The following is a 27,209-nucleotide window of genomic DNA, read 5'->3' as shown; positions in this document are numbered from 1 at the left end:
CTTACTGGCATTGCTGACATATTGCACCAAAACACTAGATGCAAGGGATTTCCAATGCTCAAACATACCAGATTGATAAGTGTTGGATATACATGGTGCCTGAAACTGCTCTATAAAGGAGGGTGCAAAAATAGTCTCTGAAATGTCCTAACGTCGTCATGTAGCCATCTCGTAAAGTGACATTCCAAAAAAGGAGTTACAGCAAAAGGTGATGCTATACATGCACCGTGGGATTTTGCTCCCCTCCTCCCACCTCATTGGTCTGAGAAACACACCCTCTACATCCAAATACAGATCTTCTAAAATAATCAGACTAATTTATTACAATAGATGGCCCATCTCCATATAGGGCTGATCAACACTCTATAAAGAGTGATGGAGACCAGGGGAGACAGACCAGGGGGAGACACAAGGCACTGGACATCCTGAAGGTAAGCATATAGAGGCAGTCTGCTGAGGAGGGCAAAGATTATCATCACAGGACCTAACAATAGTCATTACCACACATAAGTGTTCAGTTGATTGATTTTGGTCATTGTATTTGTCTATTTCATTCTCAGTAGAGATCCTTTCCACCAAACGTATTCAAGGTGTGACCAAGAACAGGTAAGACTAATAGTCTTCTATTAGTATATAGGTTTTTAAATATACGTTTTACAACCCGCCTCTTAGTGGTTTGCATTAAGTCTTTAAATGTGTTCCATGAAAACTATACATTTTTATACTAATGTTTTATTTTGTTGTCTACTCATCTAGTCAACTTGTATATGATGCATAATACGTCTTTCCCGTACAGTAATTACATGTAGTCAGTGTCATCACTAACACAAGCTGTAGATTTGAGCTATAGTGGACCTAGCTACTTTTGGTCTGCTGTGAACCTCACATGTTTTGGTTTATTTTCAATGTGCTATTGGTTTGCTGACCTTCATATTGTTCAGATAAAGTCTTATCAATCTAGGATTCTAAATCTGGTAGCCTACTGGTGTTCTGCCTCGACCCTCATGTCTTTTTTAGGCTATTATTTTAGGCCGTGGCTGCGAATCCAACTTTTTCGGCCTCACTCAAAGATCCGGCGCTTTCCGAAGCTTATGCGCATGTGCGGATCCCATTCTGCGAATGTGTATATTCTATACTTTATGAGCAGAGAACAGGCTACTCAAGCGAATGGCGCATGTTTAATAATAAAGTTAGATCAAAGCTGAATCAGTGTCTGCAAGATCACATAACAAGCACCGTGACCATTCGCCTGAGTAGCATGTTCTCTGCATACGCGCAGGACGTGATCTGCACATGCGCAGAGGCTTCGGGAAGCTCCAGATGTTTTAGCGCAGTGGACAAAAAATCCTGAAAAAGTCAGATCCACAGCCACTCCATATATTTTACATTTCTATTGGTCTGCCATGCTGGCACAGTATACTGCTCATATACAGAACATACATAAAGTGATACTAATATCCAATTTTCCAATTTATTTAGGTCTTTGGGGAAAATGTTTGGGAGTGAGTTTTTAAAATGAATTTTGTGAAGTATTAAGGCAAAATCAAAGGGCTGTAAGTTAGCCCTTTGATTTTGCCTTAATACTTCACTAAATTAATTTTTTTAAGTCGGTCCCAAACATTTTCCCCAAAGACCTAAATAAATTGGAATATTGGATACTAGTATCACTTTATGTATGTTTCAAAACTGGTTCCAAAGTAAAGGGATAGTTATGGATTTTGTCAGTGAGGCCTTGTATCTACTTCCCCAGTCAGATGAACTTGTGGATACATTTTTTATGTCTCTGCGTTCAGTATGAAAATTGCTAACTTTCGTTAGCGGAATGACTGGATGTCTATGGGAACAGCTAGCATCCTGGAGACTTCCAGCCTAGCTTAATTTCCATCCCTGTACATACATACATACATGCTAACCCCCCTGTTATTGGTAATGGTGAGAGTTTAGCATGTCTTGGGGGTATGATCTTGGACCCTCTGTAACTTTCTCACTCACAATTATTCACGATTCATTCAGGATTATCCATAATCATGGTCGCATCCACATTCATGTTGCAGTGTTTAGAAACATATTATATTCTTATTTACAATAAAAGTGACTCCAAAATGACACAATACATTATTTACCATTAATTTCTATTGTAGAAAAAATCATCTGTAATAAAACCAAAACAAACTGCAAATGCATCCAACAAGTCTGTAGAGTAGCAAGCTTGATTTAATCATTGCATGCTAGGAATATGGGACAAATTACTAAACTTTTGACTACTTCATTTATAAGAATCTTTAGGAGGTGTCTATCATTTTGACTCCTACCTTTTTGAGGGAAAAATATCACTTGTTAAACAAAATCTCTTCCTCTGTGCAATTGTTTCAGTAAAAAATAATATAATTAATTTTCTACAGTCAAGGGTGTCAACAACTTCGAACCCCACTGTGCGCATTCAAAGCTATGTGCCACAAATTTAAGAATGTGTGACATGTTGACGGCAGAGTTTGGGGTCAGCATTAATTTAAACCTGGTACTGTGTGTAAATAATGTTCATACTGCATTCAATGCTCTGTTTCTGCCTGCACAGGTTTAAGAATGGGGGACGCGTTGATGGCAGAGTTTGGCGGCGCAGCTTCCTATCTGCGTAAGTCAGACAAGGAGCGTATGGAATGCCAGACTAGACCCTTTGACATAAAGAGAGAGTGCTATGTGCCAGACCCTGAGGTTGAGTACGTCAAGGCCACAATCACCAGCAGAGATGGGGCTAAAGTCACCGTTGATACTGAGTTTGGAAAGGTAAATATTTTACTATTAAAATTGTTCTTAAAAGATACTTTTGGCCATGTAGTGTATGTGGACACCTGCTCGTCGAACATCTCATTCCAAAATGATTGCCATTAATAAGGAGTTGGTCCCCCCTTTGCTGCTATAACAGCCTCCAGTCCACTGGGGAGGCTATCCACTAGATGTTGGAATATTGCTGCGGGGACTTGCTTCCATTCAGCCACAAGAGCATTAGTGAGGTCGGGCACTGATGTTGGGCGATTAGCGCTGGCTTGCAGTCGGCGTTCCAATTCATCCCAAAGGTGTTCGATGGGGTTGAGGTCAGGGTTCTACGCAGGCCAGTCAAGTTCTTCCACACCTATCTCAACAAACCATTTCTGTATGGACCTCGCTTTGTGCATTGTCATGCTGAAACAGAAAAGGGCCTACCCCAAACTGTTGCCACAAAGTTGGAAACGCCGAATCATCTAGAATGACATTGTTTCCTGTACCGTTAAGATGTCCAGTCACTAGAACTAAGGGGCCTACCCCGAACCATGAAAAACAGACCATTATTCCTCCTCTACCAAACTTTACAGTTGGCACTATGCATTCTCCTGGTATCCGCCAAACCCAGATTCGTCATTTGGACTGCCAGGTGGTGAATCCTGATTCATCACTCCAGAGAACGTGTTTCCACTGCTCCAGAGTCCAATGGCGGCAAGCTTTACACCACTACAGCTGACGCTTGGCGATGCACATGGTGATCTTAGGCTTGTGTGCGGCTGCTCAGCCATGGAAACCTATTTCATGAAGTTCCCGAAGAACAGTTTTCGTGCTGATGTTGCTTCCAGAGGAAGATTGGAACTCGGTAGTGAGTGTTGCAACCAAGGACAGACAATTTTTACGAGCTACCCGCATCAGCACTCGCCGGTCCCGTTCTGTAAGCTTGTGTGGCCTACCACTTCGCGATAAGCTGTTGTTGCTCCTAAACGTTTCCCCTTCCCAATAACAGCACTTACAGTTGACCGGGGCTGCGTTAGCAGGGCAAAAATGTGACTTGTTGGAAAGGTGGCATCCCCCCGTTTAAAGTCACTGAGCTCTACTGGAGATTGCATGGCTGTGTGCTCGATTTTATGTACCTGTCAGCAACGGGTATGGCTGAATACACTAATTTGAAGGGGTGTCCACATTGTTATAAACTGTATATATAAAACTAAGAGCAGAATTCTAACTTGAGATCTTTAACTTCAGGCATTACATGTCAATTAATAACTTGTGAAAAATCAAGTTACAATTTGTCTCAAAAGTGAATACCTCTACACCTTGAAAATGACACAAAATCATTTAAATTGCCCATCTTTCAGACTGTTACTGTGAAGGAGGATGACGTTCACCCCCAGAACCCGCCAAAGTTTGATAAAATTGAGGACATGGCGATGTTCACCTTCCTGCACGAGCCTGCTGTGCTGTTTAACCTCAAAGAGCGTTACGCAGCCTGGATGATCTACGTAAGTCATGCCTGCCTGCTAATATCTCCATTAAATCAAACATTCATTCAAATGAAACTAAATCTGCATCTCCCTCGTCTTCCACAGACCTACTCAGGGCTGTTCTGTGTCACTGTCAACCCCTACAAGTGGCTGCCAGTGTACGATCAGTCTGTTGTCAATGCATACAGAGGCAAGAAGAGGACAGAAGCTCCTCCTCACATCTTCTCCATCTCTGACAATGCCTACCAGTACATGTTGTCAGGTAAAATATCACTTTACATTTACATTGACATATCAAAAGATTTTTGTGTGATGACACATTTACTGATACTTCTCTTTCAACAGACAGGGAAAATCAGTCTGTTCTTATCACGTAAGTACATCAACCAAAGGTTATATTGATTTGAGGCTATTTATAATTAAGATAAATTCTGAGACGTTTGTATTTTCAATCCCAGTGGAGAATCCGGTGCTGGAAAGACTGTGAACACCAAGAGGGTCATTCAGTACTTTGCCAGCATTGCTGCTGTCAGTGGAAAGAAAAGCGCTGCAGAAGAAAAAAAGGTAAACAGTAAACAGAAAATTACTTTACCTACTGCGCAAATGTCTCTCTCTCTCCTCTGGCAAAGGCCCACTGCAGATGCAGGTGATGCAAACAACATGACCCTTCCAGGATTTTCATTGCCGACCAAAATGTTGGTATAATTGCGCAAATAACTCACTAACTAGCAATGTGGCTTTCTCACGACTGCATGATCGAAAGACCGCTCATGCCTGTCAACGAAGGCCTACAATAATTATACTCTGATTTGCTCTGCAGAGATTGGGAGAACAGTGTGCAACACATTGCATCCAGAGGACACTGATCCATGATGACACACATTGTGATTTATTTTTCAGTGATTCTTTTTACTTGTCCAATACGGACAACTTAAATCTATATTCTTCTTGTCCAACCAATTTTTTAAAATTTGTTTTACTTGCCCCGGGCAAGCGGACAAGCGTTAATGTCAAGCCCTGTGTTCATCATTATCGATCCTAAACTAAACATTTTTCATGGCTGGTTGAGCATATCAAATCAAATCAAATCTTATTAGTCACATGCGCAGAATCCAACAGGTGTAAACCTTACAGTGAAATGCTTACTTACGAGCCCCTAACCAACAATGCAGTTTAAAAAAATACAGATAAGAATAAGAAATAAAAGTAACAAGTAATTAAAAAGCAGCAGTAAAATAACAATAGTGAGACTATATACAGGGGGTACCGGTACTGAGTCAATGTGCGGGGGCACCGGTTAGATGTGGTAATATGTACATGTAGGAAGAGTTATTAAAGTGGCTATACACAGATGATAGCAACAGAGAGTAGCAGGGTTGAAAAAGAGTGGGAGAGAGGAGTGGGGGGCAATGCAAATAGTCTGGAAAGCCATTTGATTAGATGACAAAATCAATTTTTATTCATGGAGTATTTGGTGTTCATTGCAGCATTTTCACACTGTATGGATGTTGGTTTCTAGGGGACGCTGGAGGATCAAATCATCCAGGCCAATCCTGCCCTGGAGGCTTTTGGTAATGCCAAGACCATCAGGAATGACAACTCCTCTCGATTCGTAAGTTTGGTCTTTGTTTGCAGTCAAAGACCATTCAAATCTTATCATAAATGTTAATCTGATCCACTATCTTCTGTATTTGAATTTTATTAGGATAATACTTTTATTAGGATTCCCATTAGTTGATGTCATGACGTCAGCTAATCTTCCTCGGGTCCATCAGCTAATCTTCCCATTTGGGACTGTATGTATGCAACAGATCTGGGTTTAAATAGTATTTGTTTTATTTCAAATACTTTCAGTGTTTAATTGAGCCTACCAGATAGGTGGGATTTAAAGCCATTCAAGCTCAATCAAGCACACCGGAGGTATTCAAAAAGAAAACAACTACTACTTGAACCCAGATCTGGTGTGCTCATTAATCTCTGCTTTTGACAATAACTTACAGGGTAAATTCATCCGAATTCATTTTGGAGTCAGTGGAAAGCTTTCGTCTGCTGACATTGAGACTTGTGAGTACAATAGTATATTTGCTCAGAATTGAACAGATCTCTTTGACAGGAAACACATTAATACCAAAAGCACTTTTCAATACTGATCAGATCTTCTGGAGAAGTCACGTGTAACTTTCCAGCTCAAGGCTGAGAGAGACTATCACATCTTCTACCAGATCCTGTCCCAAAAGAAACCAGAACTGCTGGGTGAGTATTAAATCATCAAACTGTGTGCTGAGCGGGCTTGAGGTCCATTCTGAATTAAACTGAGAATTTCTGATGAATTCCAATCAAATTCTTATGGTGCAGCCAGCGCATGCAGTGTGCTACCCCTCATTCACAACCGTAAAACTCACAACATAATGTATTGTAATTTATGCAGTAACATTTCCTTTGTCCATGAGAAAGTTTCAATTATTTAAATGCCATTTAAGCACACAACATTGACATTTGATGCACGAAAAACAATCTCCAGGTGCAGTTTTAGGACTAATTTGCCATCCTGTTTATTTATAATATTACTGTTGTTTTGTTCTTTTTGTATAATGCCAACTTTCCTAATAGTATGTTATGTTATGGCCTATTCCACAGCCTGAACACAAATTAAACTGTGCTGTTCGATTATTTTCAGAGATGCTACTCATCACCAGCAATCCCTATGACTACGCCTTCATCTCCCAAGGAGAGATTACTGTAACTTCCATTAATGATGCAGATGAACTAATGGCTACTGATGTGAGTAAAACATGTTCATACTGTATACACTGTGTCAAATACTTAGGAACACCTTCCTAACATTGAGTTGCATCCCTTTTGCCTTCAGAACAGCCTACAATTTGTTGGAGGATGGACTCATGGAATCAACAAGGTGTCAAAAGCGTTCCACAGGGATGCTGGCCCATGTTGAATCCAATGCTTCTGAAAGTAGTGTCAAATTGGCTGGATGTCCTTTGGGTATTCTTGAAAAACACGGAAGACTGCTGAGTGTGAAAAACCCAGCAGCAGTTGAAGGTCTTGACACAGTCAAACCAGTGCGCCTGGCACCTACTACCATACCCCGTCCTAAACGCACTTAAATATTTTGTCTTGTCTATTCCCCCTCTGAATGGTACACATACACAATCCATGTTGTTTCAAGGCTTAAAAATCCTTCTTTAACCTGTCTCCTCCCCTTCATCGACACCGATCGAAGGTGACATTAATAAGGGATGAAATCTTTCACTGAACTCACCTGGTCAGTCTATTTCATGGAAAGAGCAGGTGCTCCTAATGTTTTGTACACTCACTGTATGTGGTAATAATCCACTTGTATCCAACTCTCTCTCTCCAATACAAAAACAATGGCTTTTATTTCGAAACTAGGATGCCTTTAATGTGCTTGGATTCTCCCAAGAAGAGATTAATGGCATTTATAAGCTGACTGGGGCCATCATGCACTACGGCAACCTGAAGTTCAAGAATAAGCAGCGGGAGGAGCAAGCAGAGGCAGATGGCACTGAGGGTGAGCACCGATTAAAAACCTCTCACTTTAACATAAAGTAATGTCTGAAAAATCTGACGGTCAGATTGCCTCCTCCAACCATAAAACTTTGCCTTTCCAGATATTGACAAAGCCGCATATCTGATGGGCCTGAACTCTGCTGACCTGGTCAAGGGGCTGTGTCACCCAAGGGTCAAAGTAGGAAATGAGTGGGTCACCAAAGGTCAGAGTGTCGACCAGGTGAGTCTCAAGAAAGTTGTACATTTCCAGGAGATAATAATTTTGAGCATAAAACTTCTGTTTAGAGTTGCTAATATTTTCATGCCTGTGATTCCCCATTGACGATGCTATTTAGTCCAGGACCTGATCTGTGTCTGGGAAACTGTCCCTATGCGTTTATGTGGAGCCTACGTTTTGGCAAATTATTTTCTCAATATTTTGCAGGTGTACTACTCCATTGGTGCACTGTCAAAGAAAATTTACGAGAACATGTTCCTCTGGATGGTGATAAGAATCAACCTTACTCTGGACACAAAGAACGCTCGCCAGCACTACATTGGTGTGCTGGACATTGCCGGCTTTGAGATCTTTGATGTGAGTGATTTGATGAAAAGCCACGTCATGAAACGATTCATCTAAAACATTACAGCTGACAAAATAAAGTAACTGTAAACTTCTATTTCAGTTCAACACCTTTGAGCAGCTGTGCATCAACTTCACTAATGAGAAGCTGCAGCAGTTCTTCAACCACCACATGTTTGTGCTGGAGCAGGAAGAGTATAAGAAAGAGGGCATCGTCTGGGAGTTCATTGACTTCGGCATGGACTTGGCTGCCTGCATTGACCTCATTGAAAGGGTTGGTGTCTTCATTTTCGCAGAAGTTTAATATATATGATTGAATCTTTATGATTTCAAACATCACAAGGGCAATCTTCCTAAATGTGCTTCAACAACAATTTATTCTCATATTTATTCACTATTCTTTTGCCTTAGTATTCATTTATTTTTCCCTTTCAGCCCATGGGTATCATGTCCATCCTTGAAGAGGAGTGCATGTTCCCCAAGGCCAGTGATTCTACATTCAAAGCTAAGCTGTATGAGAACCATCTGGGCAAAAATGCATGCTTCCAGAAGCCTAGGATTATTAAGGGTAGACCAGAGGCCCATTTCTCCCTGGTTCACTATGCTGGCATTGTTGACTACAACATTGGTAACTGGCTGGTGAAGAACAAGGACCCGCTGAATGAGACTGTGGTCGGACTGTTCCAGAAGTCAAGTCTTAAGTTCCTGGCTAACCTCTTTGTGAGCTATGCTGGAGCAGAAGGAGGTACTATGTGTTTTTATCGGCAAAGACTACAAACCACCAAAATAAATACAAATGTACATGACAATAATATATTTAATTGATATCATTATTATCCAGGTGCTGAAGAAAAAGCGGCTGGAGGAAAGAAGAAGAAAGGCTCTTCCTTCCAGACTGTGTCTGCATTGCACAGGGTAAATCTGACTTTAAATCAATATACTTCTGATGTTTTCAATTGGCAGAAAATAACAAATGTATTATATTTGCGCTAAATTTGAGATGTCAGTTTGTTGTGGATTGGCATGTTAGCATTAAATGCTGTTATGACTCGTGAGGTACTGAAAGTAATTTATGGAAAATTCTACATTTGACATACTCACAGGAGAACTTGGGTAAACTCATGACCAACTTGAGGTCTACTCACCCCCACTTTGTGCGTTGCCTCATCCCCAACGAGACCAAGACTCCTGGGGCCATGGAGAATCCTCTGGTCATGCACCAGCTGCGCTGTAACGGTGTGCTGGAAGGCATCAGGATCTGCAGAAAGGGCTTCCCCAACAGGATCCTGTATGCTGACTTCAAACAAAGGTACAAATTATTATGCTTTTATTATGCATAAATTCAACTGTTTACCTATTCAGGTGTTCCATTTTTGAAGATAATGGCTTTCTGATTTAAATTCAGATACCGCATCCTCAATCCAAATGCTATCCCTGAGGGTCAGTTCATTGACAACATGAAGGCAGCAGAAAAACTGCTGGGCTCTCTGGACATTGACCACACCCAGTACAGATTAGGACACACTAAGGTAAGTTCTCTAAATAGATGAAAAACAATAGCAGCAATTACAGGGTCCAAGCATGATATTACGAATACAACACCATCAGGTCAACCGGAGCAATGTCACTTGCCGATATACCACTGATCATGCTAACTACATATCATCTGTCTCTAGGCTAAATGGATCAAGTCAAGAGATACAAATATATACTTGGTGTAGCGCCACCATGTAGTAAATCCAGATCTGGCTACATATAAAATATTAAAAGCATTGTGCACATACTGTTTGAGATAGACTGTGCCAAATGTTTTAAATCTTGGTCAACATGCTGGGTTTGAGGTTGTAAAATCAATTTCTCATTCTAGGGCCACCTTATGGTCAATTTGTGGCTTTTTCGCACAGAGGCAAGACATAAACAATCTAAACATGACTATAAACATGGGGATAACACATTCAAGTTATTTGTGGTCAACTGGCAGAAAAATACAATCCTACGAAATACAAGACGATCCAACCACCACATTATGGCCTTTGTGTATCATTAGGTGTTCTTCAAGGCTGGTCTCCTGGGTACCCTTGAGGAGATGAGAGATGACCGTCTCGCCCTTATCATCACTGGCCTGCAGGCCCGATCACGTGGTCTTCTTGCCAGAATTGAGTTCCAGAAAATCGTTGACCGCAGGTTGGAATAAGAATAGATACAACTTCTGCAGACAATATGGTGGAGGTGGAAAAGGGTGTATAAAAAGCTACTTCTATTCCATTTCACAGGGATGCCTTGCTTGTGATCCAATGGAACATTCGTGCCTTCATGGGTGTCAAGAATTGGCCCTGGATGAAGATGTACTTCAAGATTAAACCTCTGCTGAAGTCAGCAGAGACTGAGAAGGAGATGGCCAACATGAAGGAAGAATTCCTGAAGCTTAAAGAGGCTTATGCTAAAAGTGAAGCCCGTAGAAAAGAGCTGGAAGAGAAGATGGTCTCCCTTATCCAAGAGAAGAATGACCTGCAGATAGCTGTCCAAACTGTGAGTAACTTTAACTGCACTACAGTTACGTTTCTGCACTCACATCCTTTGTCAAAATTGCCTTAGTTAACTAGAGAAATGTAAAAACAGAGAAAGAGGAGACATGATTTGCTAAATAGGTATGTACAATCAGTGGAGCATTTGTAGTCTCCAAATATTTTGCCACCAAACAAACTTCTGAGCTTTGGAGAATTTGATATACTTACAATATATTGACACATTCACAGTCAGAAGACACTATTGGTGATGCTGAAGAGAGATGTGAGAGTCTGATCAAGAGCAAAATCCAGCTTGAGGCCAAAGCCAAAGAGCTGACAGAAAGACTGGAGGATGAGGAGGAGATGAATTCAGAGCTGACTGCTAAGAAGAGGAAGCTGGAAGATGAGTGCTCAGAACTCAAGAAGGACATTGATGATCTGGAGCTCACTCTGGCTAAAGTGGAGAAGGAAAAGCATGCCACAGAGAACAAGGTAAAAGTTGTTCTTCATTCATTCATTGTTAAAACTCCAATTGATTGTTTTGGATGAAAGCGTAATGACATTGTTTCCTTAGGTTAAAAACCTGACTGAAGAGATGGCAGCTCTGGACGAAATCATTGCCAAGCTGACCAAGGAGAAGAAGGCTCTGCAGGAGGCTCATCAGCAAACGTTGGATGACCTGCAGAGTGAGGAGGACAAGGTCAACACGCTGACCAAGGCCAAAGCCAAACTGGAACAGCAAGTTGATGATGTGAGTACCAAATAGGAATTCATAAAAATTACAACAAATAAGTAATATTCTAAAATAGGCTACAATAGAATATTGTTTGATATATCCTTCATCAGCTTGAAGGGTCTCTGGAGCAAGAGAAGAAGGTGAGGATGGACCTTGAGAGAGCCAAAAGAAAGCTGGAAGGAGACTTGAAGTTGACCCAGGAGAGCCTAATGGACCTGGAGAACGACAAGCAACAAATGGAGGAGAGAATGAAGAAGTAAGATCACAGATCAAAAAATGCTTATAGAATATTATTCAGTAGAAAATGCTTTCTCAAAAAGCATGTTCTTCTCAATAGGAAGGACTTTGAAATGAGCCAACTCAACAGCAAGATTGAGGATGAGCAGGCCATGAGTGCCCAACTCCAGAAGAAACTGAAGGAGCTGCAGGTATTTCAATAGCATTATTGAAAAGGGAATCTTTCTGTTACACTTGCAGAGTTGTAAAGTAACGAATTACAACTACTCTCGTTAATGCAATTGAGTAGCTTTTCCAAGTATTTTTCAAAGTCAGTAATTTTATTCTAGTTGAGTAAAATGTTGTGTAACAGTATTCTACTTAAGTAAAATATTTAAGTAATCCTTACACCCCTGATTTTAATTGCTTTGCATGTTTAATTTATTTTAAAATGTTGCCTTGTTGAAACTCATAAAATAAACTAACTTAGATCCTACTGTACATTAATTTTCTCGAGTACTTTTTCAATTTAATGCATGGAAATTATGTGTAACAACATTCAGATAATTAGCTAATTTTGCTAAGGTTATCAAGCTTAATGAAGTAATCAGAGTACTTTTTAAATGATCTACCGTTTACTTTTACTTGAGAGGGATATTTCAGTACTCTTTCCACCATTGTACACTTGACACTTGTTCTGTAAATCGTAATTCCCTCCAATTCAGGCCCGCATTGAGGAGTTGGAGGAAGAGCTTGAGGCTGAGCGAGCTGCCCGTGCCAAGGTGGAGAAACAGAGGGCAGACTTGGCCAGAGAGCTGGAGGAGATCAGTGAGAGACTGGAGGAGGCAGGTGGAGCCACTGCTGCTCAGATTGAGATGAACAAGAAGAGGGAGGCTGAGTTCCAGAAGGTGCGCAGAGACCTTGAAGAGGCTACTCTGCAGCATGAGGCTACAGCTGCCACTCTGAGGAAGAAAAATGCTGACAGTGTGGCTGACCTGGGAGAGCAGATTGACAACCTTCAGAGAGTGAAGCAGAAGCTGGAGAAGGAGAAGAGTGAGCTCAGGCTGGAGTTGGATGATGTGGTCTCCAACATGGAGCAGATTGTGAAGTCCAAAGTATGTGGTATCACTAAGAAATAAAAAAAATTGTTATCTGTACATGCTTTTTAAAGATGTAATCTAGTGAAGGTGTTCTGTCATTCAAAAAACAAATGTGTTTTTAGACAAACTTGGAGAAAATGTGCCGCACTCTGGAGGACCAGATGAGTGAATACAGAACGAAAGCTGAGGAAGGACAGCGATCCATCAATGATTTCACCATGCAGAAAGCAAAGCTTCAAACTGAGAATGGTATATTAACTAAAAACCTGGACATTCACATGAACAGCAACAACAAATAACCAAATAAGTAATATAATTTGAAATAATTAGAATTGCATTAAAACAGGTGAACTTGCCAGACAGCTGGAGGAGAAGGACTCTCTGGTCTCCCAACTGACCAGAGGTAAGCAGTCCAACGTTCAGCAGATTGAAGACCTCAAGAGACAACTGGAGGAGGAAGTCAAGGTATTTATACTAAAAATGCAGTGTCAATAATCAACTTCATTTAACCTCCGGCATAATTTGATTCTTTACAAAATGTCCTTACCAGGCAAAGAACGCACTTGCCCATGCAGTGCAGTCTGCTCGCCATGACTCAGACCTGCTGAGGGAGCAGTATGAGGAGGAGCAGGAGGCCAAGTCTGAGCTGCAGCGTGGCATGTCCAAGGCTAATGCTGAAGTGGCTCAGTGGAGAACCAAGTATGAAACCGATGCCATCCAGAAGACCGAGGAGCTTGAAGATGCAAAGTAAGGATGTTTTCATACTTTTAAGGCTATTCAACATTGGCTGAATTAGTGACACACAAAAGTACATGAATGATACTTGTATTACGTGATATAGAGTGCAATCGGAAAGTATTCTGACCCTTTGACTTTTTCCACAATTTGTTACGTTACAGCCTTATTCTAAAATGGATTAAATTGTCTTTTCCCCTAATCAATCTACACACAATAGCCCATAACGACAAAGCAAAAACAGATTTTTAGAAATTAATAACAAAACAATTACTGAAACATCAGATTTACATTAATATTCAGACCCTTTACTCAGTACTTCGTTGAAACACCTTAGGCAGCGATTACAGCCTTGAGAATTCTTCGGTATGACGCTACAAGCTTGACACACCTGCATTTGGGGAGTTTCTCCCATTCTTCTCTGTAGATCCTCTCAAGCTCTGTCAGGTTGGATGGGGAGCGTCGTTGCGCATTTATTTTCAGGTCTCTCCAGAAATGTTCGATCAGGTTCAAGTCCGGGCTCTGGCTGGGCAAATCAAGGACATTCAGAGACTTGTCCCGAAGCAACTCCTGTGTTGTCTAGGCTGTTTGTTTAGGGTCATTGTCCTGTTGGAAGGCGAACCTTCGCACCAGTCTTAGGTCTGAGCGCTCTTGAGCAGGTTTTCATCAAGGATCTCTCTGAACTTTGGTCCGTTCATCTATCCCTCAATCCTGACTAGTCTCCCAGTCCCTGCCGCTGAAAAACATCCCACCACGATGCTTCACCGTAGGGATGGTGCCAGGTTTTCCCCAGACTTGACGCTTGGCATTCAATTTTGGTTTCATCAGACCAGAGAATCTTTTATTCATGGTCTGAGAGTCTTTAGGTGCCTTTTGGCAAACTCCAAGCAGGCTGTCATGTGCCTTTTACTGAGGAGTGGCATCCGTCTGGCAATTCTACCATAAAGGCCTGGTTGGTGGAGTGCTGCAGAGATTGTTGTCCTTCTGGAAGTTTCTCCCATCTCCACAGAGGAACTCTGGAGCTCTGTCAGAGTGACCACCGGGTTCTTGGTTACCTACCTACAAAAGGCCCTTCTCCCCCGATTGCTCAGTTTGGCCGGGCTGCCAGCTCTAGGAAGAGTCTTGGTGGTTCCAAACGTCTTCCATTTAAGAATGATGGAGGCCACAGTGTTCTTGGCGTCCTTCAATGCTGCAGATATTTGTTGGTACCCTTCCCCATATCTGTGCCTCGACACAATCCTCTCTCGGAGCTCTACAGACAATTCCTTCAACCTCATGGCTTGGTTTCAGCTCTGACATGCACTGTCAACTGTTGGACCTTATATAGACAGGTGTGTGTCTTTCCAAATTACATCCAAACAATTGAATTTACCACAGGTGGACTCCAGTCAAGTTGTAGAAACATCTCAAGGATGATCAATGGAAACAGGATGCACCTGAGCTCAATTTCGAGTCACATAGCAAAGGGTCTGAATACTTAAGTAAATAAGTTATTTCTGTTTTTAATTTGTAAGAAATTTGCTAAAATTGAAAAAGAAACTGTTTTGCTTTGTCATTATGGGTTATTGTGTGTAGATTGATGAGGACAATATATAATTTAATACATTTTTGAATAAGTCTGTAACGTAACAAAATGTGGAAAAAGTCAAGGGGTCTGAATACTTTCCGAATGCACTGTACAATCATTAAAAATCAGACAGAAAAAAGGCAGATGTCTTAAATGTTTCTCATCTATGTCAATCCAGGAAGAAGCTGGCTCAGCGTCTGCAGGATGCAGAGGAAGCTGTGGAAGCTGTTAATGCTAAATGCTCCTCCCTGGAGAAGACTAAACACAGACTCCAGAATGAGATTGAAGATCTCATGGTGGATGTGGAGAGATCCAATGCAGCTGCTGCCGCTCTGGACAAAAAGCAAAGGAACTTCGACAAGGTAAGAAAATAAATGGTATACTCAAGTCCTATTAGCCTTCATTATAGTACATGATAGGGGCAGCAGGTAGCCTAGTGGTTAGAGAAGTGGGCCAGCAACATCAGACTGGAAAACCTGGTGAGAAGTGAGCTGGTAACCGGAGGTTTGCTGATATCATCGTACCATCGTCTAGAGTTGTGCTCTTGAGCAAGGCACTTAACCCCCTATAATTGCTTCAGGGGCGCAGTACTGCGGCTGACCCATTGCTTCCTGCCCCTGTGTGTCTCAGGGGCTTGGGTTGTGAGTGTCTTTCTTCTGTAAGTTAATGGACAATAAAGTACATCTTATCCTAATCATATACTGTATTGAAACCACTTACGTTTCCAGGTCCTGGCTGAGTGGAAGCAGAAGTTTGAAGAGGCTCAGACTGAGCTGGAAAGCTCCCAGAAAGAGGCCAGATCTCTCAGCACTGAACTCTTCAAACTCAAGAACTCTTATGAGGAATCTCTGGATCATCTAGAGACCATGAAGAGGGAGAACAAGAACCTTCAAGGTCAGAGCATATGCATTATTAGACTAAGTATCTTAGTACAGGGGTTCCCTATGCCGTGCCAACGTTTCATGGGGGGGCACGGGACCTTCCTTGATTTGAAGGGCACAATTCACAATTGTTACACTGATCTAAAACAACGCATACATCCGCAATGCTTTAGGCTAGAAAACAAGCAGAAACAGCCAGAGAAAGGCACAACTCTGATGCACATGGGGAAATATTTGGTTGTCTCTATAACATACAGAAGCTGAGCTATGACCTTCTAAAGTCGAGGAGTTAAAGAAATTGTACTTTGTTTGGGAAGTCATCTTCAGGGATGCAAACTGGTGAGGGCCCAAAAAGGTGACACATTTTTTTTGCACAGAAACATGCTGCTTAAAATGAAGTCTAGTCTAGTGACTTTCAGGCTGGATCCCTTCTTGAAATGCAGGTTTAAACTGTGTACTAATTAAACAACAAAGATTATTATCGACATGATCAGTCTCTGTGTAAACTAAAATGTGGTTAATGTGAACCTAACTCATAGCTAAAAATGTTAAGGAAAGCTATCAAATGTTATTTGTTGCCTAGACTTTATCGCAAATGACACTCAAGTCCACAGAATAAACAATACACTGATATTGCAGTTAGACATGACAGCCTTTATAATAGAACGCATGTGACCACACACACACACTAAATATTGCACTTGGGAAAAAAACATCTTAAAGTACAAACATCCATTCTATTTCTGCTCTATTACAGTGACTACGATTATAGTCACAGTGGTCTAAAGTACTGCATCGCAGTGCTAGAGGTTTCACTACAGACCCTGGTTTGATCCCAGGCTGTGTCGTAGCCAGCCGCAACAGGGAAACCCATGACGCGGTGCACAATTGGCTCTGCGTCATCCGGGTTAGGGGAGGGTTTCGCCAGCCGGGATGTCCTTGTCCCATCACGCTCTAGCGACTCCTTGTGGCGGGCTGGGTAAATGCATGCTGCTTTTGGTCGCCAGTTGTATGGTGTTTCCTTTGACACATTGGTGCGGCTGGCTTCCGGGTTAAGCGAGCAGTGTGTTAAGAAGCAGTGCGGTTTCGCTGGGTCTTGTTTAAGGACGCATGGCTCTCGACCTTCACCTCTCCCGAGTCCGTATGGGAGTTGCAGCGATGGGACAGTACTCTACCTACCAATTGGATATCACAAAAAAGGGGTAAAAAGTAAAAACAAAACAAATATATAACGTTCACTGAGTAAAACATAAAATACTCACAAAAGTGTTACAGTATGTGAAGTTCAACACAACAAAAGCAATATCTTTGGGCTACACTGCGTGTTATTACATTGTACACTTTCTGACTGTGTACATCTGTTCTACGATGTGCCAGTAGAGCATGATACCCTTTGTTGGCATAATTTATCTCTTTCAGGCAGAGGGTACACCTGGCATATCCCTTTTAATCCACCTTATTGAAAAAGTGAGAAAGAGGAAAAGTGTATGGTGTCCCTTTCACCTCTATAGTGGCTTCCAGCTTAAGCCAGGCCCAGCTCCAGCTACACTTGATCCCTGAATCCACTTGTTAACAAGCAACGCCTCATTTTCACCTAATTCTCTCATTCTGAAAATTAACCACAGATGGAAAACATTAGTTTATAGATAGTAGTTTGTTTGTTAGCTAGTTAACATTTCACACATATTACCAGTGTCCAGTGAGCAACAAACGTTACAGCTTGAGAAATGGCAAGGAGTTGTATACCAGTTAACACTATAGCCAACTTAATTGGTTCCTCGAGCTAACGTTACCTCATCTGATGTTGTAACGTTAGCTTGTGACTTTGTTAGCCAGCTAATTTTCACACCATAAAGTAAATTATTCGATCAGCTAAGTTAGCTCAAGTTGCTCAACATTTCTCTGGCTAGCTAAGGGAGAATTCGATACAGCTACTGTAGCTATATACTTAACAATGTTAACAATTCTTGCTCCCTCACCTCAAACTTTCCAAATGCCAGTTGTTTTTTGGTTACAGCTCATGAAGTACGCTTCATCACCTTCTCCAGGCTTCTCACCTACCTCTTCGTTGTCGTTCAGGGGACGCGCTGCTGCTGCTGTAACTGCTGATGTAACTGGCAAACTGCCTTTCCACTCTCTGCTGTCTTTCCAGAGCCCGTGCTACTGGCTGAGCCTTGGATACAGCCAGTATTGCTCCAAACGCGCATCCCTAGTTCGCTTATAGTCAGTTGTGACCAAAACGTGCATATTGGACAAAAACATTTATAAAAAATTATCATCAGATCTATACAAATCAAGTATGTTACCTATTTTGGATTCAAAACGAATTTCGCCGAAAGGTGACTAGTTTGCAACCCTGTATCTTATACAATGTGTGACTCTGTCACTATCAATTGATCTATTCACTTTCTGTAAAAGAGAATATGTATAATTAAATTGAGTTTATATAAATTATCATTATAAAACATATTTGGTAGCGGAATAACATTTGGAGAAATTGGGTCAATTTATTATCCTTCTTCTTCCTATTATTATCCTTCTTCTTCTTCTTCTCCTTCTTATCACTAAATAGCATGACCTAGACAATTAAAGATGGAAAATCAACAACATTAGAGATAACAAATATTCTGATGTACAATTACATTTTTCCACAGAGGAAATTTCTGACTTGACTGAGCAACTTGGTGAGGGAGGAAAGAGCATCCATGAGCTGGAGAAGATCCGTAAACAGCTGGAGCAGGAGAAGGCTGAGATACAGTCAGCTCTAGAGGAAGCTGAGGTAAGAATAGAAAACATTTACTGATAGTGAAAGTACCAGAATTGAATTGTAAAATATTCTCAACTATGGGTGGCTGTGTTCTCATAGGGCTCCCTAGAGCATGAGGAGGGCAAGATCATGAGAGCACAGCTGGAGTTCAATCAGGTCAAAGCTGACATTGAACGGAAGCTAGTGGAGAAGGATGAGGAGATGGAGATGAATAAGAGGAACCAGCAGAGAGTGGTGGATACCCTGCAAAGCTCCCTGGAGTCAGAGACTCGCAGCAGGAATGAAGCTCTCAGGCTGAAGAAGAAGATGGAGGGAGATCTCAATGAGATGGAGATCCAGCTCAGCCAGGCTAACAGGCAGGCAGCAGAGGCCCAGAAGCAACTTAAGGGTCTTCATTCCCATCTGAAGGTAATACTTCCACACCATTGTGAATTAAAAATATTGCTTGTGCCTTCACAAAAAGCCAAACCACACTGTGAAACAATAAATATAGTAAAATCATAAATTCTCTCTACAGGATTCTCAAATGCAGCTGGATGATGCTCTTCGTGGCAATGATGACCTGAAGGAGAACATTGCTATTGTAGAGAGACGCAACAACCTGATGCAGGCTGAACTGGATGAGCTGAGAGCCATGGTGGAGCAGACGGAGAGAGGCCGCAAACTGGCTGAGCAGGAACTGCTGGATGTTAGTGAAAGAGTTCAGCTCCTGCACTCACAGGTAAGACGGTAATAGATCACAATTTGTGTTCTCCTTAAAATGTCTGCGATTTGAGACTTGTTGAGGTTATATTAAAAGTAATTTGTCATATATATGTGTAGAACACCAGCCTGTTGAGCCAGAAGAAGAAGCTAGAAGGTGACACATCCCAGCTTCAGAATGAAGTGGAGGAAGCTGTGCAGGAGTGCAGAAACGCTGAGGAAAAGGCCAAAAAGGCCATTACCGATGCTGCCATGATGGCAGAGGAGCTGAAGAAGGAGCAGGACACCAGTTCTCATCTGGAGCGCATGAAAAAGAACATGGAGCAGACCATCAAGGACCTGCAGCACCGCCTGGATGAAGCTGAACAAATTGCCATGAAAGGTGGCAAGAAGCAGATCCAGAAGCTGGAGTCCAGAGTAAGTGTCTGAGGCCCAGCTACATAATCTTCTATTAATTCCAAATCATTTTTCATATTTCTAGCTTTAATATTAAAAGCAGTGGTAACTAACAACGTAATTGGAAGTAGTGTGTTAACATCCATCATGTCTTTCTAGGTGAGGGAGCTAGAGAGTGAAGTGGAAATGGAGCAAAGGAGGAGCAGTGATTCTGTGAAAGGTGTCCGTAAATATGAGAGACGCATCAAGGAACTCACCTACCAGGTACATCATATATTTTAATTTGACAGTGCACTATTAACATGCTAAGAATCAAATGTAAGATATACAAATGACAATTTTTTCCTTTCTTTTTGGCTACAGACTGAGGAAGACCGTAAGAATTTGTCCCGTCTTCAGGACCTGGTGGACAAACTGCAGCTGAAGGTCAAATCCTACAAGAGAACTTCAGAGGAGGCTGTAAGTAGAAAACGTTCCACCAACTGATACATCTGTAATTCTCAAATAGTTGTTTGTTAAAAACTTAAATCATACTTAAAACATTTCACAGGAGGAACAAGCCAATTCTAATTTGGGCAAGTTCCGCAAGATTCAGCATGAACTGGATGAGGCAGAGGAGAGGGCTGATATTGCTGAGTCTCAGGTTAACAAGATGAGAGCCAAGAGTCGTGATTCCGGCTCCAAGGTCAGTAAAGTTACTTTTTCAAGAGTCGAAAGGATCATTGCAAACATCCCATGTACTGTAGTGTTCCCATGTAGATGGCAAAAACCGAAACTTTGAATAGCTTTAAGGCATATTACATCAAATAGCTATTCATATTATCGTTATTTATATTCCTGTTTTTTTGGAGGAGTTCCCCTTTAATTTAATTGTGTCTCATCCTAAAATTGTTTTAGATTACTCCTTGAATTTGTGCCACAAACAGGTTTAACAATTTTCTGCAGTACATCCTATAGTTGAAGAGCAAAAATGTATTGAAGAGGCAACGCAGGAATGCCCCTTTCTTTGTGTGTGTGTTTGTCTACCACTTTGTGTAGCTGTTAGCGATGATGCTAATAATGATAACCGTTTTCTGGTAGATGGAAAGGGTTTCCCAAAAGCCTTCTCAATTAAATGTTAACTACAAAGTAAGCCTACCTGGTATCATGATATCATGATTATTTGCATCAATCCAGTGGCGATTTGTTTAGCAAACTCTGCAATTACATGTGTGGTACAGAAACACCACTAACCAAACAAGTCTCTTGCTGGTGCCCAGTTGAATTAAATGGTATCTACACCCAAAAATGAAAAGGTATTAGATTTTTCCCAGACCTCAAAAGTGGTCTCCTGATGTAGTTAAACCATTGTTGTGGACTTAGAACATTCAATTTAGTTGTTTTTCTATAAAAAATGTGCAATTTTGAGCGAAAAAAAAACTTTAAAAACTGGGCAAAAAACAGAAACCTGGATAGACAAAACGGAAAAAACAGAATTTGGGAAAAAACAGAATTAGGCAAGAAATTGAACAGATTTCATAGGGCCCCAACTTATTTTTTTGTGTCCATTGAATTCTTTAATTGGACATAATTACTCTAATAAATGTTTTGTAAACTCTTGAGTGTATTACACAGTAAGGTAAATCAGGTACTTGTTTAGTATCTGTATAGGGACAGCATGATGTTCATAGTGTATTCCATACCAGGAGGGGTAGCGTTAATGCAGAATTTTGCGTTTTCACGCAGAAAAAAAGTACAAAACACTTTTGTAAACGTACTGTAGATCTAAAATGTTTCTTATTGCCATTTCTGCTCAGCTTCTGACTAATGTTGTGCTTCAGTTGCACTTCCCCACTCAGATAAGAAATCCTTGCTCATGTCGTTAGACCAATCAAATTCCTGCATTCACTAATAGGCATTCTATCAGCAGATAGCACTCTGACTGATGTGTAGCTACTTTTCGCCGATACTTTTCTCTGTGTACTTTACTCTGGTAAAATGCAAGATTAACAAAACATTAGGAAATACAGTTGGCTAAACACGAGAAATATGATGACCATGCATCGTTTTTGCAAAAAATACCTAATTTACTTGTTTAGCTGCTACCCAAAATAGCATTGCACTTCTGTTGTCATCTGAAGTTTTTTTTTACCTTTATTTAGCTTTGCAAGTCAGTTAAGAACAAATTCTTATTTACAATGACGGCCTACCCCAGCCAAACCCTAACGACGCTGGGCCAATTGTGCGCCACCCTATTGGACTCCCAAACACGGTCGGCTGTGATACAGCCTGGAATCGAACCAGCGTCTGTAGTGACAACTCTAGCACTGAGATGCAGAGCCTTAGACCGCTGCGCCACTCGGGAACTTGAAAAATAAGCTTTTCTTTTGCTGAGGAAAACTAGTTGCATGCCCCTGATCACTCTATTGAAGCAAAAGAAACCTGTGGACTTTAAATATAAAACGCAAAACGAAATGGTTTAAAACAGATTTTTTGATGGTCTGATGGTTTTGAAAATACAGATTTCTAAAAACGAATGTAAACCTTTTACCATAATATACTGTACATTCCTGTTGAAGTTTCCAACCATATCACTTTAAGGACACAGTATATGGCAGTATAAAATGTTTTCCTTCACACAGTAATATAAAAAAAATACTCATGATCAATCCATCTTCTCTGTCACAGAAAGGAAAGGATGAAGAGTGAGGTCAAGAGTTGTGATGCCAGCTCCCAGGTCAGTTCTTTCCATCAAAATAATTATATTGATTATAATTTGAAAATTCCCTCATGTCAACTATGTCAACAGCTTCTACCTCAATAGCTTTGTAAGTATTTGATGTCAAACAGCTATACTATCATTCACATGACATATTTTTATATTCACTGAGTGTACAAAACATTAGCAACACCTGCGCTTTCCATGACATAGACTAACCAGGTGAATCCAGGTGAAAGCTATGATCCCTTATTTATGTCCACTTCAATCAGTGTAGATGAAGGGGAGGAGCCCAGTTAAAGAATGATTTTTAAGCCTTAAGACAGTTGAGACATGGATTGTGTATGTTTGCCATTCAGAGGATGAATGGGCAAGACAAAACATTTAAGTACCTTTGAACGGGGTATGGTAGTAGGTGCCAGGCGCACCGGTTTGAGTTTGTCAAGAACTGCAACGATGCTGGGTTTTTCACGCTCAACAGTTTCCTGTGTGTATTAAGAATTGTCCACCACCCAAAGGACATCGAGCCAACTTGTCACAACTGTAGAAAGCATTGGAGTCAACATGGTCTGTGGAACGAGATTAATTGAGGCTGTTCTGAGGGCAAAAGGGGTTGCAACTAAATATTATGAAGTGTTCCTAATGTTTTGTACATTCATTATAAGACAGAATCAAATATGAATTGGATTATTGTTCACTTTTAACTATTTTTTAAACATTATTTCAAAAGCATAATGGTTTCAGTGTTCACTTTCTGTGCAATGGCAAACAAAACTGTTTTTGTAAATTATTTATTGTAAGATTTGATTGTAAAATTTAAACATAATGGTTCCTTTAAATGAAGAACAGTATTTAATAATAACGTTTTCAGAATATACATAAGTACATTTTCTCAACCTTTATCTATCTTCTTTGTCACAGAAAGGACATGATGAAGAGTGAAGCTCTCGGATGGACCTTTCTGAAAATGTCCTGACTGTAGTGCTTTAGTTTTCTATATTCTCCATGTAACATGAGTAGAATAAAGAATAAACTCAATTTAAAATAGCCCCTCCGTGTATTCCTTGTAACATTGTAAACCAAAGGTTTTTCCTGTCTGGTATAGACATCTATCAGGGTTGGTGTTGATTCCATTACGAACAGGACATTTTGATAAAATATTTCTGGTATGTTCCATAATCTAATTTGGTTGTTTAACTCAAGTTAACTTCTAATCACATGGCCCAGTGGCATGCTGGACAGAAAGTGACTTTCCCACTAGCACTCGCATTCTATAAAATGTGTTTATCTATTGACATACAGTACTAGTCAAAAGTTTGGACACACCTACTCATTCCAGGGTCTTTCTTTATTTTTACTATTTTCTACATTGTAGAATAATAGTGAAGACATCAAAACTATGAAATAACACATATGGAATCATGTAGTAACCAAAAAAGTGTAAACACATCCAAATGTATTTTATATTTGAGATTCTTCAAAGTGGCCACCCTTTGCCTTGATGCCAGCTTTGCACACTCTTGGCATTCTCTCAACCACACTTTTTGTTTACTACATGATTCCCTATCTGTTATTTCATAGTTTTGATGTCTTCACTATTATTCTACAGTGTGAAAAATACTAAAAATAAAGAAAAACCCTGGAATGAGTAGGTGTGTCCAAACTTTTGACTGGTACTGTACCTACTGAAAGGGATCTTTCATAATTTCAGTACTGTGATTATTAGCTTTCCCTAAGGGCATATTTGGCAGTTAAGAATAGAATCACTTTATTTTTCCATGAAGGAACTTCAGTTGTGACACGTCGGATAAGATGTAAAAATATACTAAACATTTAACAGATGTCGGTAACACAGCCAAAACGGTTTGTGGATCTCTTGGTTTTGAGAGGCAAAGACCTGATTTTGCACACTTATGGCAAGTTTTACATATTGATTATTCCGTGGAGGTTGTGTTTGATCTAAAGCAGTTTCCACTCTTTGTATATGTCTTGGAGAGCCTTACCCCCTACAATCTTTCCACTGAACTGCACAACTCTGTAGGTTATTCTGACTTGCCCATGTGATTGAGCCAAACAGACAACTACACTCACCTCCATATGTAATAGGATAGTGAAGCTAAAATATAAAATAATTGTCTCTGTACTCATTAAATAAGATTTGCATTATTGTCCATGAACTTACAGATAATGGAAATTAGTCTTCATGCTCATAACAATTACTTCTTGCATACTAAAAGGAGTCATGCTGGCCTAGCACTGATGATTGATCCCACAGAGTGAGTAATTCTACCAGCCAGTACCAAAATATAAATGTTTTACGGGTGTGCATCTTTCCCTTTCAAGACAATTCGATCAGTGTCGCACGGTATACTGAAACTTCTATAATTTGTCAATAATAGAACATGAAAAACAGTTCGGTACTATAATTAAATATTGCACTTGTGAAAAAAACATCTTAAAGTAGAAATAGAATGAAACAAACAGGCATTCTATTTTTGCTCTATTATAGTGGCCACTATAGTAGACGTCGATCAAGTGCACAAGGCTACATGTGTGCAAAAATAACATTCACAGAGTAAAAAATGTAATAATCCCCTCTCACTCACGTGTTACTGTCAAGTTCAACACAACAAAAACAATATATTTGGGCTACACTGCACATTATTACATCGTACACGTTGTGCCTGTGGACATCTGTTCTACAATGTGCCAGTAGAGCATGATACCCTTTGTTGGCATAATTGATCTCTTTCAGGCAGAGAGTACACCTGGCATACCCCTTTTTATCCACTGTATTGAAGAAGTGAGAAGGAAGGAAAGTGTGTGGTGTTCCTTTCACCTCTATAGTGGCATCCATCTTAAGCCAGGCCCAGCTCCAGCTACACTTGATCCCTGAATCCCCTTGTTTAACAAGCAACGCCTCATTTTCACCTAATTCTCTCATTCTGAAAATTAACCACATACTGTAGAGGGAAAACATTAGTTCACCGATAGTACTCTAGTTAGTTTGTTAACTTTATTTATCCTTTATTTAACTAGGCAAGTCGGTTAAGAACACATTCTTATTTTCAATGACGGCCTAGGAACGGTGGATTAACTGCCTTGTTCAGGGGCAGAATGACAGATTTTTACCTTGTCAGCTCGGGGATTCAATCTTGCAAACTTACAGTTAACTAGTCTAACGCTCTAACCAGCTGATTACATTGCACTCCACGAGGAGACTGTTACGCGAATGCAGTAAGAAGCCAAGGTAAGTTGCTAGCTAGCATTAAACTTATCTTATAAAAAACAATCAATCAATCATAATCACTAGTTAACTACACATGGTTGATGATATTACTAGTTTACCTAGCGTGTCCTGCGTTGCATCTAATCGATGCAGTGCGTATTCGCGAAAAAGGACTATCTTGCTCCAATGTGTACCTAACCATAAACATCAACGCCTTTCTTAAAATCAATACACAAGTATATATTTTTAAACCTGAATATTTAGTTAATATTGCCCGCTAACCTGGCTCGTTGCGAACTCTGTGAATACTATTTCTTCCTAACAAAGACAGCCAACTTCGCCAAACGGGGGATGGTTTAACAAAAGCGCATTTGCGAAAAAAGCACAATCGTTGCACGACTGTACCTAACCATAAACATCAATGCCTTTATTAAAATCAATACACAGAAGTATATATTTTTAAACCTGCATATTTTGCTAAAAGAAATCCAGGTTAGGAGGCAATATTAACCAGGTGAAATTGTGTCACTTCTCTTGCGTTCACTGCACGCAGAGTCAGGGTATATGCAACAGTTTGGGCCGCCTAATTTGCCAGAATTTTACGTAATTATGACATAACATTGAAGGTTGTGCAATGTAACAGGAATATTTAGACTATGGATGCCACCCGTTAGATAAAATACGGAACGGTTCCGTATTTCACTGAAAGAATAAACGTCTTGTTTTCGAGGTGATAGTTTCCGGATTCGACCATATTAATGACTTAAGGCTCGTATTTCTGTGTGTTATGTTATAACTAAGTCTATGATTTGATAGAGCAGTCTGACTGAGCGATGGTAGGCACCAGCAGGCTCGTAAGCATTCATTCAAACAGCACTTTCGTGTATTTTGCCAGCAGCTCGTCGCTGTGCTTCAAGCATTGAGCTGTTTATGACTTCAAGCCTATCAACTCCCGAGATTAGGCTGGTGTAACCGATGTGAAATGGCTAGCTAGTTAGCGGGGTGCGCACTAATAGCGTTTCAAACGTCACTCGCTCTGAGACTTGGAGTGGTTGTTCCCCTTGCTCTGCAAGGGCTGCGGCTTTTGAGGAGCGATGGGTAACGCTGCTTCGAGGGAGGCTGTTGTCGATGTGTTCCTGGTTCGAGCCCAGGTAGGGGTGAAGACAGGGACGGAAGCTATACTGTTACACTGGCAATACTAAAGTGCCTATAAGAACATCCAATAGTCAAAGGTATATGAAATACAAATCGTATAGAGAGAAATTGTCCTATAATTCTTATAATAACTACAACCTAAAACTTCTTACCTGGGAATATTGAAGA

General features: G+C 40.6%; 1 protein-coding gene across 1 annotated transcript; it reads left to right on the top strand.

Moving 5' to 3' along the window:
- The first annotated feature begins 2,577 nt into the window (after window positions 1–2,577).
- Window positions 2,578–23,705, top strand: LOC139583307 (myosin-6-like). Its single transcript, XM_071414234.1, has 38 exons — window positions 2,578–2,784; window positions 4,119–4,262; window positions 4,350–4,506; window positions 4,590–4,617; window positions 4,703–4,808; window positions 5,764–5,856; window positions 6,245–6,308; window positions 6,399–6,497; window positions 6,922–7,025; window positions 7,653–7,791; window positions 7,892–8,010; window positions 8,215–8,364; window positions 8,456–8,626; window positions 8,788–9,097; window positions 9,194–9,267; window positions 9,456–9,661; window positions 9,758–9,881; window positions 10,400–10,536; window positions 10,626–10,881; window positions 11,109–11,351; window positions 11,434–11,610; window positions 11,706–11,851; window positions 11,933–12,023; window positions 12,537–12,926; window positions 13,034–13,160; window positions 13,258–13,376; window positions 13,462–13,658; window positions 15,392–15,575; window positions 15,942–16,107; window positions 18,749–18,873; window positions 18,961–19,269; window positions 19,379–19,582; window positions 19,684–19,980; window positions 20,119–20,223; window positions 20,323–20,418; window positions 20,510–20,644; window positions 22,627–22,675; window positions 23,579–23,705. The coding sequence occupies exons 1-37, from the start codon at window positions 2,584–2,586 to the stop codon at window positions 22,645–22,647; spliced, it is 5,814 nt and encodes a 1,937-aa protein (XP_071270335.1). The 5' UTR covers window positions 2,578–2,583; the 3' UTR covers window positions 22,648–22,675; window positions 23,579–23,705.
- The last annotated feature ends 3,504 nt before the right edge of the window (window positions 23,706–27,209 follow it).

This window comes from Salvelinus alpinus, chromosome 8 (genome assembly GCF_045679555.1).
Source record: "Salvelinus alpinus chromosome 8, SLU_Salpinus.1, whole genome shotgun sequence".
Lineage (NCBI taxonomy): Eukaryota > Metazoa > Chordata > Actinopteri > Salmoniformes > Salmonidae > Salvelinus > Salvelinus alpinus.
Note: the sequence above shows the minus strand (reverse complement) of the source record. Positions and strands in the feature narration are given on the sequence as shown.